At 47.0% G+C, this 12,767-nt stretch overlaps 1 protein-coding gene across 1 annotated transcript in view; it reads left to right on the top strand.

Moving 5' to 3' along the window:
- The window catches only part of LOC119296112 (3-oxoacyl-[acyl-carrier-protein] synthase II, chloroplastic-like), a 24,937-nt gene extending 12,811 nt beyond the window's left edge, over positions 1-12,126 (top strand). Inside the window, exons 12-13 of the mRNA XM_037574504.1 lie at positions 486-545; positions 11,747-12,126. Coding sequence (XP_037430401.1) covers positions 486-545; positions 11,747-11,860 — 174 coding nt within the window. The 3' untranslated portion in view covers positions 11,861-12,126. The remainder of the gene's footprint in view (positions 1-485; positions 546-11,746) is intronic.
- The last annotated feature ends 641 nt before the right edge of the window (positions 12,127-12,767 follow it).

The following is a 12,767-nucleotide window of genomic DNA, read 5'->3' as shown; positions in this document are numbered from 1 at the left end:
TGTGACTTAGTGAAAAGTAAAAAGAACTATAAAAAGACTTAAGTCTTCACGATCATCCAGTTCTTCGGCTAATTCTTCAAATGGGTGCACCGAATTCGTCAATGTTTCCTTCACATTTGTAGGCATCACATTCATTGGTTAAACCAAATCTTCAGAGACTTCCACCTGTGTATGCTCACAAACACATTAGTCTCTTAACCACTTTTGTCATCAATACTCCAAACCACAAAGGGGCACTAGATGCACTTACATTTGCCAAGAAGAATCAAGTAACAACCACCTTTTATTCATCCAAAGGCCTGCAGATACTCAGAAAAGTAACCCGCAACAGGTTTTCATCATTCATTGTGCTAGTACTAACTTCAGCGAGCAACTGCTAGGAGCCTAATATAAACTATGCACTATTTGTTCTGATGCAATCATGCAAATGATAATATCATACTTCATGATTGTATTCTTCATCATGTACCTTTGTTTCTATGCAGGCTATAAGAACTGGTTGGATCCATCCGAATATCAATCTAGACAATCCGGAGAAATATGTGGTAATTTTTTGTTGATACACAAGTCTTTTTTTATCTTGCATGAGTCTTATAGCACTTCACATTAGATTGAGCCAATGCTCGTAGCCATTATGATTTTTTTTCTACCGTGCTATTGTTTACTGAAGAAGTTTTAAATGAAAAACAAACCTAGTGAATCTAATGAGTAGTGGTTCTTTTAACATGATGCCATAATTTTGCTCCTAGTGTGTTCCAACTCCTCGGAGAACTCTTTATTGCAACCTTGAACAACGGCCCTGAGTTCAGATTTTAACCTCCTAAGTTCCTCCGAGTAAGCTGCCATAAGTCTTCATATGAATCCAAATCCTGGGTCAGGTGGATTTGACATCCTCTGGGTAAGCTGCCATGTCAGTTAAGTGAGTCGTCCCAGCATTGCCAGATTCATTGCTGACACGTCATCAGCGCCACCTATTAACAAGGTGAAAGCACTGGAGTTCGTCATCTCTCGCTCAAGCTACTGCATGCTTCTGTGGATCTCACTTCTCCCTCCTGTTTGCGGCAATCCTGAAGCCTTGCTCTTGTGTCAGGGCTCTCCACTTGTGCGTGCGGAACCTCTACTCTCTCACGCTACCCGGGGTTGCATGCAGAGCCCTACCCCCGTTCCACTGCTGTGCTGAAGCTCTCTCTCTTCACTCCGCCGTGATGATGCCCTCTCGACTAGGGTTATACAGAAAAGGGAAAAGGTAATTTGATTTGAGAGTAAAGAGAGAGCCAGGGCCGGCCCTAGCATCTTAGAGGCCCTTGTGCGAGTTTCATATAATGGGCCCTTATAATATACTCAAATTCTCTTCCAGTGAAAGGGCTTAGCACCGTTTTCAAATTCAACTAATTGATTTACAAGTTAGATCCTTTACTTTTCTCACAACCAGATGATAATTGCTTTTTTGGAACATTATGACAAAAAAAAAAAGAGAGAGAGCACCTGAATTCCAGAATCTCGGTTTTGGAGTAAATTAGAAGAAATTCTATGCTCCATCCATCCAATAATCAAAATTCATGCAAGGGCACAACCTGCAGAATTTACATGACTGCAATTTGAACAAAAATAGAGCAATTAAGTAGGTTGAACATAAGCAATGGCTTATCATGAATTTTGGTTATTATGTCAACTCATCATAACAGAAATAAATAGACAAAGATCAAAGAATTGAGATCTAAAAATTACCTGGAGGAGTAATGGCTTGATTGCTTTGCTTGAACAGTGCCTGGACTTCACGTCTGCATCGCCTGCCCTCGGACAATGACCACGACTCTGTCGATGGACGGCCATGGTGTAGGTTGCTGCTCTCGCTTTCTTCCCAGAGGCCCAGGACCAGGATGTGTCGCCGGCTGGCCAACGTCCGTCGGGGTCCTTTGGGGAAGTTTATAAGATGCGAGGAACCAAAGAAATTCATTGATTAGCTTTGGGAATTGGGGCCTGGCCTCTTGATGTAGGGTAGAACCCTAGATGCCCGATCTTTCACTATTGCAGGGGATCCTACGAAGAACACGAGGGAAAACACGGGGGGAAACACGAGGGAAAACACTCGAACCAACAAGATTCGGTTACACGTGCTAGATCCTCGAAACACAAAGAGATACATGATCCAAATCCAACAAAGGATGATACAAGTGGCGGTAGTTCTTCTCCGTGAGGAGGTCTTGTGGGGTCTTGAATCCGCTTGGCGGATCTTCTCCGAAGAGGCTGTGGACTCCAATGGAGAAGTAACCAAGTGGATGAGCAAAGCTCTATCTCTCCAATGAGCTTATCCTTTGCTAACCCTAGAAAGAGGGAGGAGGAGTATTTATAGTCTAAGTGGACGAAGGGGTACATGGGCTTCGGCCCAACACGCAGTCAACACATAGGCGTCGGATGTCCGACGGTCACCGGTCGTCTGATGGCTCGCGAGGGTCTGGATGTCCGGTACTTGTCGGAAGTCCGACATTTCGGCTCTTGTTAGGTTGCGTCGGTCGTCCGGTCGGGGTCGGACGTTCGAGACGTCGGTCGTCCGGAGGCTTCTATACTTCCGATGTTTTGGCTCGGTGATGGTGGTGTCGGCCGTCCGATGGTTCTTGGCCGTCCGGGCACTGGGAGGTGTCGGTCCTCCGGTCGCTGGAGCGTGCGCAGGCTGGGACTTGGCTGGCCGGTTGGAGCCTCCAGGCATTGGATGTCTGCTAGGCGTCGGTCGTTCGGTGGCTGGGAGTTTCGGGCAGTCCTTCTTCTTGGTCCTTGTACTTGGTGTCCTCGCTGTCTTGTCTGTTGGGTGCAGCTGTTCCGTGGCTTTCCTCCAAACACCTGATCACACATAGGGTCTCCGCTTGAGGTAGTAGCCATGTCTCATATGTAGAAAGTGGTAGTTCGGAGAGGAGCGAGTTCACCTGAGAGGAGCGAGTTCACCTTATCTTCAATAGCCTTTGCTCGAGCTCTTGTCATTGGTCCAAGTGGTGTCGTGGGAGTTGGTAGGTCCATGGGGATGACCTTGGGATGCTCCGCATCATCTCCCCCCCCCCCTTGGAAAAGATCCGACCTTGGATCGAAAGCCTCATCACCATGGTAGGGAGAGAGATCCTTGATGTTGAAGACGTCGCTCACGTTGTACTTGTCGCGTGAGAGATGGATCTTGTATGCATTGTTGTAGCGTGCTAGCACCTTGAAGGGTCCGTCGGCTCGAGATAGAAGCTTGGATTTGCGTTTGTTCGGGAAGCGGTCCTTGCGAAGGTGTAGCCACACGAGATCTCCAACGTCGAATATCATGGGTTGCTTGTTGATGTTGAGCTTGGTTGCGAGTCGTTGTACTTGGCGCTCGATGGTGTGCCTTATATCTTCATGCATCTTCTTGAGGTAGCTCACTCGTGCATTCGCGTCCATGTTGATGCGCTCTTGTAGTGGTAGAGGAAGAATGTTCAATGGGGACAACGGGTTGAAACCGTAGACGACCTCGAAGGGGGACTTGCCGGTAGTCGAATGTCTTGCGCGGTTGTAGGCGTACTCGACGATTGGTAGACACTCCTCCCACTCCTTGATGTTCCTCTTGATCAACACGCATAGTAGAGTGGAGAGCGTTCGGTTCGTCACCTCCGTTTGGCCGTCGGTTTGAGGACGGTACGCCGAAGAGAACAAAAGCCTGATTCCGAGCTTGGCGCATAAGGTCTTCTAAAAGTAGCTCAAGAACTTGACGTCGCGGTCCGAGACAGTATTCTTTGGCACTCCATGGAGTCGCAAGATTTCCCTACAAAAAAGATTTGCAACATGTGAAGCATCGTCTATCTTGTTGCATGGGATGAAATGAGCCATCTTAGAGAATCGGTCCAAAACAACAAACACAGAATCTTTGCCATTTCTAGTTCTAGGCAAACCAAGCACAAAATCCATGCTAATATCTTCCCATGGGTGATATAGAATTGGAAGGGGCATATAAAGACCATGGGATTGAGCTTTTGACTTAGCTTTGCGACATGTCGAGCATCGGTTGGTGAAGCGTGAGACGTCGCGGAACATCTTGGTTCAAAAATAGTTCTTGGAGAGCGTGGCGAATGTCTTGTCGTGTCCAAAGTGTCCCATTAGTCCTCCTCCATGAGCCTCTTGCAGAAGTAACAAACAAAGAGAAGACTCGGGGATACATAGTTTGTTAGCTCTCATAAGATAATCATCCTTGAGGTAATAGCGTTCCCAAGATGTATGCTTCAAACATTTGGCATATGGAATAGCAAAAGTAGGATCATGTGCATACAAGTCTTTTATGTGCTCAAAGCGAGTGACATTCAATTCTAGTTTAGTAACAAGCATGCATTTGCAGGAAAGCACATCCGCTACAACATTCTCTTTGCCCTTAAGGTACTTAATGACATAAGGAAAAGACTCTATGAATTCGCTCGACTTAGCATGATGCTTGTTCAACTTAGTTTGACCCTTAAGATATTTGAGAGTTTCATGGTCCGTATGGATGATGAATTCATGGGGGCGAAGATAATGTTCCCACTCGAGCAAAACTCGCACTAGAGCATAAAGCTCTTTGTCATAGATGGGGTAATTGAGTTGCGCTCCGGAAAGTTTCTCACTAAAGTAAGCTATGGGGCGCTTCTCTTGCATTAACACACCTCCTATGCCGTACCCACTAGCATCGCAATGTATTTCAAACGGTTTATCAAAGTTGGGTAATGCAAGCAAAGGGGCATGCGTAAGCAAAATTTTGAGCTCATTAAATGCGGTATCTTGGGATGGTCCCCAAACAAAAGGTGCATTCTTCTTACTCAAAGCATGTAAAGGAGAAGCAATGGTGCTAAAATCCTTAACGAATCTACGATAGAAACCGGCTAGGCCAAGAAAACTTCGCACTTGTTGCAAGTTGGTTGGTTGTGGCCAAGTTTTAATAGCATTGATCTTAGATTCATCTACATGCACACCCTTAGAAGATACTACAAAACCCAAGAAGACAAGCTTATCAACACCGAAAAGGCATTTGCCCATATTAGCATAAAGTCGCTCTTTCCTAAGGGTTTGTAAAACGGTTCTAAGATGGGTGACATGATCTTTGAGGGATTTGCTAAACACAAGAATATCATCGAAATAGACGACAACAAACACACCAATCTATGGCCTAAAGAACAAAATGCATGACTCTCACGAAAGTATTGGGTGCTTCGGATAAACCCATTGGCATAACAAGCCATTCATATAGGCCAAATTTGGTCTTAAATGCGGTTTTCCATTCATCACCTTCTTGTATGCGTATTTGGTAGTAGCCACTTTTAAGAGAAAATGGTGGCTTCGCTAAGCTCATCTAGCATATCATCTAAGCGTGGAATAGGGTAACGATATCTAACGGTGATAGCATTGATGGGACGACAATCGGAACACATTAGGTGCCATCTTTCTTAGGAACAAGGATTACCGGTATGGCACATACGCTCAAGCTCTCTCGTACATGGCCATTGTCGATGAGTTGTTGTACTTGCCGTTGGATCTCCTTGGTTTCCTCGGGGTTGACGCAGTAGGGTGCCTTGTTAGGAAAGGGGGCTTCTGGTATGAGGTCGATGCGGTGTTTGATGCCTCGTAGAGGTGGTAGTCTCGGAGGTAGCTCATCGGGGAAACGTCTTGGAATTCCTGCAAAAGAGAAGACAGCACTAAAGGTAGATTGTGTGAGGTGTTAGTTGTAGGTGCCTCGTCCTTGCACAAAAGGACATAGTGCATAACACTTGATGGGTTCTCACACACTTCTCTCATCTCACTTTTGGTGTCAAAAAGGACTAGATTCTTCTTGTCGCTCATCGTGGAGGCACTCGATTTTGGCTTGTGGCGCTCACTCTTTTTTTGGTGGGTCGCTCCCTCACTATTCTCTCCACGATGGGTGGCTTGCTTGTCGGCGATCACTTGACTTGGAGACATAGGTTGTAGCACGTACTCCTTTCCTTTCATCTTGAAGCTATAGTGATTGGTCCGCCCGTTGTGGATGACGCCTCGATCAAGTTGCCATGGTCGTCCAAGAAGGAGGTGGCAAACGGACATCGGAATGACATCACACTCCAACGTGTCTTCGTATGCTCCGGTCTTGAAGGAAACTTGTACCATATGCTCGACTTGGATAGTGCCGGAGTCGCTTAGCCATTGGACCTTGTAGGGGTGTGGGTGCTTCATCTTGACCAATCGGAGCTTGGAACATAGCTCTTCACTCGCCAAGTGATGGCAACTCCCTCCATCGATGATGACCTTCATGGACCTTCCATTGATGCCGGCCTTGGTGTGGAAGATATGGCATCTTTGGTCTTCGTCTTGTTGATGTTGAAGAGACAACCTTGGAGACAACAAGAGCGGGGCTCGAATCTTCGTTACAAAAGACTTGATCATCTTCATCTTCGTTCACTTGTCGGTGCATGGCCACTTGCTCAAGGGCCTCCATTTCCTCTTCACTCATAGAGTCATAGGTTCCATCGTCGTTGAGGACCATGGTGCGCTTGTTGGTGCACTCGAAGGACTTGTGGCCTCGGCCGCCGCATGTGAAGCATTTGATGGAACTTGTCTTGATGGTCTCATCCGGTGGAGTTGTAGATGATGAAGCTCTCGGCTTGAAGTTGTTTGTAGTAGGGGGACGACTTGAAGTTGTCGAAGTCTTCTTGTGACTTGTCGCCGTTGCTTGGTGAAGCTTTTGTCGAGGTAGGAGTCGTTGTCGTCGTTGAAGCATGGTTGTAGGAGGAGTTGTAGTTCTTTGGAAGAGTACTTGGCGTACTTGAAGTCATCTTGCACTTGCCGTTTCGCTTTGGTAGCTTGATGCACTTGCTCTATGAGGTTGGAAGTCGGCAATCTTCTTGATAGGATGATTGAGTCCATTCAAGAAACGTGCCATTGTTTGCTCATCATCTTCCGTGACATTGGCTCTTATCATGGCAATCGCCATTTCTTTGTAGTATTCTTCAACGCTCTTTGTTCCTTGCTTGAGGAGTTGGAGTTTCTTGAAGAGGTCACGGTTGTAGTATGTTGGCACAAAGCGTGCTCGCATGACATCCTTCATTTGATCCCATGTGGTGATTGGTGGTTCACCTCTTGCTTCTCGCCGCTCGATGACTTGTTCCCACCATATGAGTACATAGGCTTGGAACTCAAGGGATGCCATGGCGATCTTCTTCTCTTCCTCATAGTTGTGCAAACGAAAGATCTTGTCGACCTTCAATGCCCATGATAGGTACTCTTCGGGATCATTGCTTCCGGTGAACTTGGGCATGGTGAACTTGAGTTTGCCGTAGCGTTGCTCTTCATTGTGTTGTGGTTGATGGTGATGATGACGCCCTTGACGTGGAGGGTTGTCAACCTCGTGTTCTCTTGGCATGGAGGATTGTCAACCTCATGTTGCTCTTGGCGAACTTGGGGTTCTTGTCGAGCTTGTTGCTCATGTCTAGCTTGAAGGGGAGCTTGAGGAGCTTGACGTTGTGATCGTGCTTGATAGTTCCTCTCTTGAACTTCTTCGCGAAGTGTTTCTTGTTGCTCGTGCGTTTGACCATTGCGGTCGGCGATGGTGCGACTTGTGTCGTGAAGGGCACGTTGCACCTCAAGTGCTTGGGCTTCATGCCGTTGTTGTTGTTGACGGGCAGCCTCGGCGTCTTGCTCGTCTTGGTGTTGGCGTGCGCGCTCTTCCTCTTGTTGGCGTAGACGTTGCCTTTCTTGTGCTTGCGCGGAAGTAGCTTGATTTTGACGATGTCGGTGTTGTTGTGCTAGAAGTTGCTCTTGAGGATCGGTGCCATGTAGAGGATTGCAGTTTGCTTCATGGTCTTGGCGCGCGGCTCGACGTAGAGTGTTCGATGTCGGTATACTTGAGCCGGAGATAGTGTCGTCAGAGTGTCGACTCGAGCGGCTCCGTCTTGAGTAGGACGAAGTGGTAGAAGAGCGGTTGACCAACAAGGCAAGAATCTCGTCCATTCTTGCATCGTTCTCTTGTTTGTGTTCGTCGAGCTTGTTGTCGAAGTAGTCTCTTGTACGTTGCTCGGAGAGTCGCAAGTCGGTGGCGAGATTGTTGATGCGGTCGCTCATTGCTTGTTGTTCTTGATGTAAAGCTCGTTGTGCACCGAAGAGGTGGCTCCTGGTGACGTATGAGGTCATGTCGTCGTCTTGCTCGATGAAGAGTGGGTTGGTAGAAGAACTTGGCCTATCCATCATTCCAAGTAAATATGTGAGTGGGAGAAAGAGAAGAACTTATACCAAATGTACCTTGACCGATGTTGAAGATGGATCAATGATCACTCAATTGTGCAACAAGGAAATAGCACAATTGGTACCAATTCTTGTCGGTTCTCACACCTACACAAGTAAAAGCCTTTGGGTGGAGCTTGGTGAGGATGGTGGCACAAAATTTGATGCAATTGTTAGTAAGACTCAAAGATGTTGAAAGAGATTCGCAAATTGCAAATGCAACAAGTAGACCAATAGCAATATGTGGCATACTGAAACACACACACAAATAGATAAATGGGGTCGTGCAACCAAAAATGAGCTCAAAATGTGGGATCCACGAAAAATGCTCTTATTGCACAACACTAGAGAGACGCTAGCACGTTGCACAATAGGCGGATACGAAACTTGTGCACAACCTACTAAGCAAAAATGCAACGACTTCTATCCCAAGTATGCTATATGTATGGTATTCCTATGATGTGATCCAAGATGATCGAGTATGACAATCTTAATGTTGTATGATGCTACGGTTCTTGCTTAAAAGCTCTTTGCTTATCTTCCTCTTTTTGCTTAAAAGCTTGTTTGACTCTTTCTCTTTTGAGCTCTTTTGATGACCACTTATGCAAAACTTCACGAACCAAGCTAGCATTTGTGTATATGCTATGACAACCTTGTGACACAAGAGATGATACCAAGATATTAACACCACGATGATGATATATGCTATGATCACTAATGTGCACAAGTAACGTTGCCGGCAATACTTGAATGTCTAGTCTCGATAGGAGAGGTACGCAAAAATGGGCTATGGGGTTATCAAAGCAATGGCAAGGAGTACACAAAGTGTCGTTGAGGTTACCGTCGAGGTTAGTCATTTGTAAGCAAGGACGGATGACGGTGAGGTGGTCAAAATTGTTGAGCGGTCGATGTCGATGATGAAGATGAGCGGCGGCGATGTCGAAGTCGAACCGTCCTAAGTAGCCGAAACGCGTTAGGAAACGGAAACCGCAACTCAAATTCTCAAAGACCCAAATGTGTCAAAATTGTGTCGGAGTGCGGAGCGTGTAAGCGATGGTCGTTGCGGAAAGCAGTGGTGGTATGAAAGTGTGTAAGCGGAAAGGAGGTATTGAAGTGCGTATGTGGAAGTGGCGGTGGAACGGTGGTGGTGGCCGAACTGAAAAAAATCAGTTTTGTCAGGGATCGTCGAACGTCCGAGGTTGGTCGGACGACCGGTACTCGTCGGACCTGTGGTGCCTGGGCGATTTCGGGCATGGGATGAACTCAAGGGTTCGTGACGGGGAGGCAAAATTCGGGCAAAATTGGGCGATTTCGTGTATGAAAAGGTGGAGATGGTGGGGAAAAGCTAGATCCACTCGAGGCAAAGCAAATCCACGAATCGAATCAAATAAAACTTCATCACACCAACAAATCACAAAAAAAATTGGGGCTATTTTTGGTGGGGATTTTCGAAATTGGGGAAGAACACTACAAAATTAGGCTAGAAAACAAGGGTAGGGGCTCCAAAATCGTGATCAACCAAGGCTCATGATACCAAGATGATGTAGGGCAGAACCCTAGATGCCTGATCTTTCATGATTGGAGGGGATCCTACGAAGAACACGAGGGAAAGCACGAGGGGAAACACGAGAGAAAACACTCAAATCAACAAGATTCGATTACACATGTGCTAGATCCTCGAAACACAAAGAGATACACGACCCAAATCCAACAAAGGACGATACAAGTGGCGGTAGTTCTTCTCCGTGAGGAGGTCTTGAGGGGTCTTCCCGTGATGGGGTCTTGAATCTGCTTGGGGGATCTTCTCCGAAGAGGCCGTGGACTCCAATGGAGAAGTAACCAAGTGGATGAGCAAAGCTCTATCTCTCAAATGAGCTTAATCCTTTGCTAATCCTAGAAAGAGGGAGGAGAAGGAGTATTTATAGTCTAAGTGGACGAAGGGGAACATGGGCTTTGGCCCAACACGCAGTCAACACACAGGCATCGGATGTCCGATGGTCACCGGTCGTCCGATGGCTCGCGAGGGTCCAGACGTCTGGTACTTGTCGGAAGTCCGACGTTTCGGCTCTGGTCAGGTTGCGTCGGTCGTCCGGTTGGGGTCGGACGTCCGAGACGTCGGTCGTCCGGTGGTGCTCGGCCGTCTGGGCGCTGGGAGGTGTCGGACGTCCGATCGGCATCGATCGTCTGGTCGCTGGAGCGTGCGCAGGCTGGGACTTGGCTGGCCGGTTGGAGCCTCCAGGCGCCGGATGTCCGAGGGGCGTCGGTCGTCCGGTGGCTGGGAGTTTCGGGCAGTCCTTCTTGCTCATTGTACTTGGTGTCCTCTCCGTCTTGTCCGTTGGGTGCAGCTGTTCCGTGGCTTTCCTCCAAACACTTGTTCACACATAGGGTCTCCGCTTGAGGTAGTAGCCATGTCTCATATGTAGAAAGTGGTAGTTAGGAGAGGAGCGAGTTCACCTTATCTTCGGTAGCCTTTGCTCGAGCATGTGTCATTGGTCCAAGTGGTGTCGTGGAAGACGTAGGTAGGTCCATGGGGATGACCTTGGGATGCTCCGCATCACCTCTTAAGAACTTGGGGCAATTAATTGGGAAAGAAGACGAAGAACGGACACGAACGAGGGCGTGATTCAAGGAGCCAGCGAAGGAATTGCTGTTCGTGCGTGAATTGTTTCCTTCGTAATGGGCCAGGCCTGCTTATCTTGTGTACTAGTCTATTTTTCTAGAGATGTATGGGCCCCTGCTGAGACTGGGCCCCAGGCCGTCGCACTCCTCGCCATGGCCCAGGGCCGGCCCTGGAGAGAGCACGAGGAGAACGAGCATTTCTAATCTGCAATGCTGACGTGGTGATGACATTGGAGTGCTGGTGTGGCGGTGATGACGTTGTAGTATGGCAGTGGCTCACCTGAAACTGACGTGGCAGCTTACTTAGCCTGTAGCTGGAGTCAAACCCCACCTAACCCAGGATTTGATGGGCATGAAGACTTTGAGGGCCCAAGTTAAAACAATTAGGGGTTGGAAGTTGAAATTTGAAATCTAAACTTGGACAAGAGTTCATTGTTGAAAGATGGATACCACTCACACTGCGTGTAGCGTTCAGAAAAAGTCGAGGCTAAGAAAGATTTTGGGGCTTTCGACCCAGGTTTAAACACTGGAAGGAGAGCGGCCGAGGAAAAAGGATTCTGGTGTCAAGTCTAGTTCAAGAGTGAGTCCTAGAGAATAAGGCGAACAAATGGGCCACTAAGTCAGGCCACACAACTACCACTATTACCGTTCTGGTCCCTTTTTCCTGGTTGAATGGGTTTCACCAGGGAGGCTAAGACATTGCACAATATTTTGCTCTGCTAGACCCGGCTCTAGTAATTTTCTCAGATTCACCTCACAGTGGTCATGCTCTAACTCCGCCCCTGGCCTACAAATTCATCAACATAGCAAATGTAGAAGTTATTTTGAACACGGAGTTTCATCTTTTTAACGTTTATGATCGTTTTGCCATGTTTTCATTGAATATGCTTAAATTTTAATCTTGTAGGATGTCAGCTTGCTGGTGGGATCACAAAAGGAGAGATGTGATGTGAAAGTCGCATTGTCGAATTCATTCGGATTCGGTGGGCACAATTCATCAATTTTATTTGCGCCCTTTTGAGCTCTGTTGGTGTGCTAGCTTATGACACAATTGTGTCGAGGAACTAGAATTTTGACAAAGCTCAGCAAGACAGCTACATTTCACGAGCCACAAATTTGTAATGGGAATTTAACTCAGTAGAATATATTGCTACATAGGTGAGCAAAGAAAGCAATTAAGTTTCTTTTGTATTGCAAAAGCATATATATCCCATGCAAGGGTGTCCATTCAGAAGTTAATCAAGACGTTGCACATGCACTTTGGTACATCCTATTTTTGTACCAGATGCTATTTGATTCGTCGTATGGGAACTTCAATGGGGCCGGTATGTTTCCCTCTCGCTGTTTTACCAGGCAGAGACAATGCTTGCTGACGCAAAACTGACTTGTGGTAAATTGTTTTTTGTCCAAAGGGCTGCAAATTGCTGCTGTATCTTGATGTGTTAATTACTGTAATAAGCAGCCATAGTAGCTGTTTTAATTTTTAATTCGGCGTCAATTTTTATGAAGAAAACAAAAATGCATGGCCTCTATGGGTGCTCGGTGATAGTGGGGCAACGGTGCTCCCGTGATACGGTTAGGGCTAAGAAGCTGATGTACTTGTGTGCATATTTTGAACTGCTTGAGGACTTTTCTGCAAAAAATGTCCATCTCACGGGAGCCCCCGGATCTAAGGTCCAACGCGCGAGCTCGTACCGGAGGACCTGATATTTTCCCGGGGTATCTTGCATCTGGATGATGAGCATTGTTCGATGAGTTTCTGATTAGGTGGGTTCTCTGCTCACTGAATCTGTACCAAATGTTAGAGCAACTCTAGCAGATCCCGCAAAAGTCGCAAACCCGCAAAATTTTGGCGAGTAATACGGGCTCGGCCCAATTTTATGCCCAGAATAGAGCCCGTATATTTGCCCGCCCGCAATTTTTTTTAC

This window comes from Triticum dicoccoides, chromosome 4B (genome assembly GCF_002162155.2).
Source record: "Triticum dicoccoides isolate Atlit2015 ecotype Zavitan chromosome 4B, WEW_v2.0, whole genome shotgun sequence".
Lineage (NCBI taxonomy): Eukaryota > Viridiplantae > Streptophyta > Magnoliopsida > Poales > Poaceae > Triticum > Triticum dicoccoides.
This window is presented reverse-complemented; position numbering and strand designations above follow the sequence as displayed.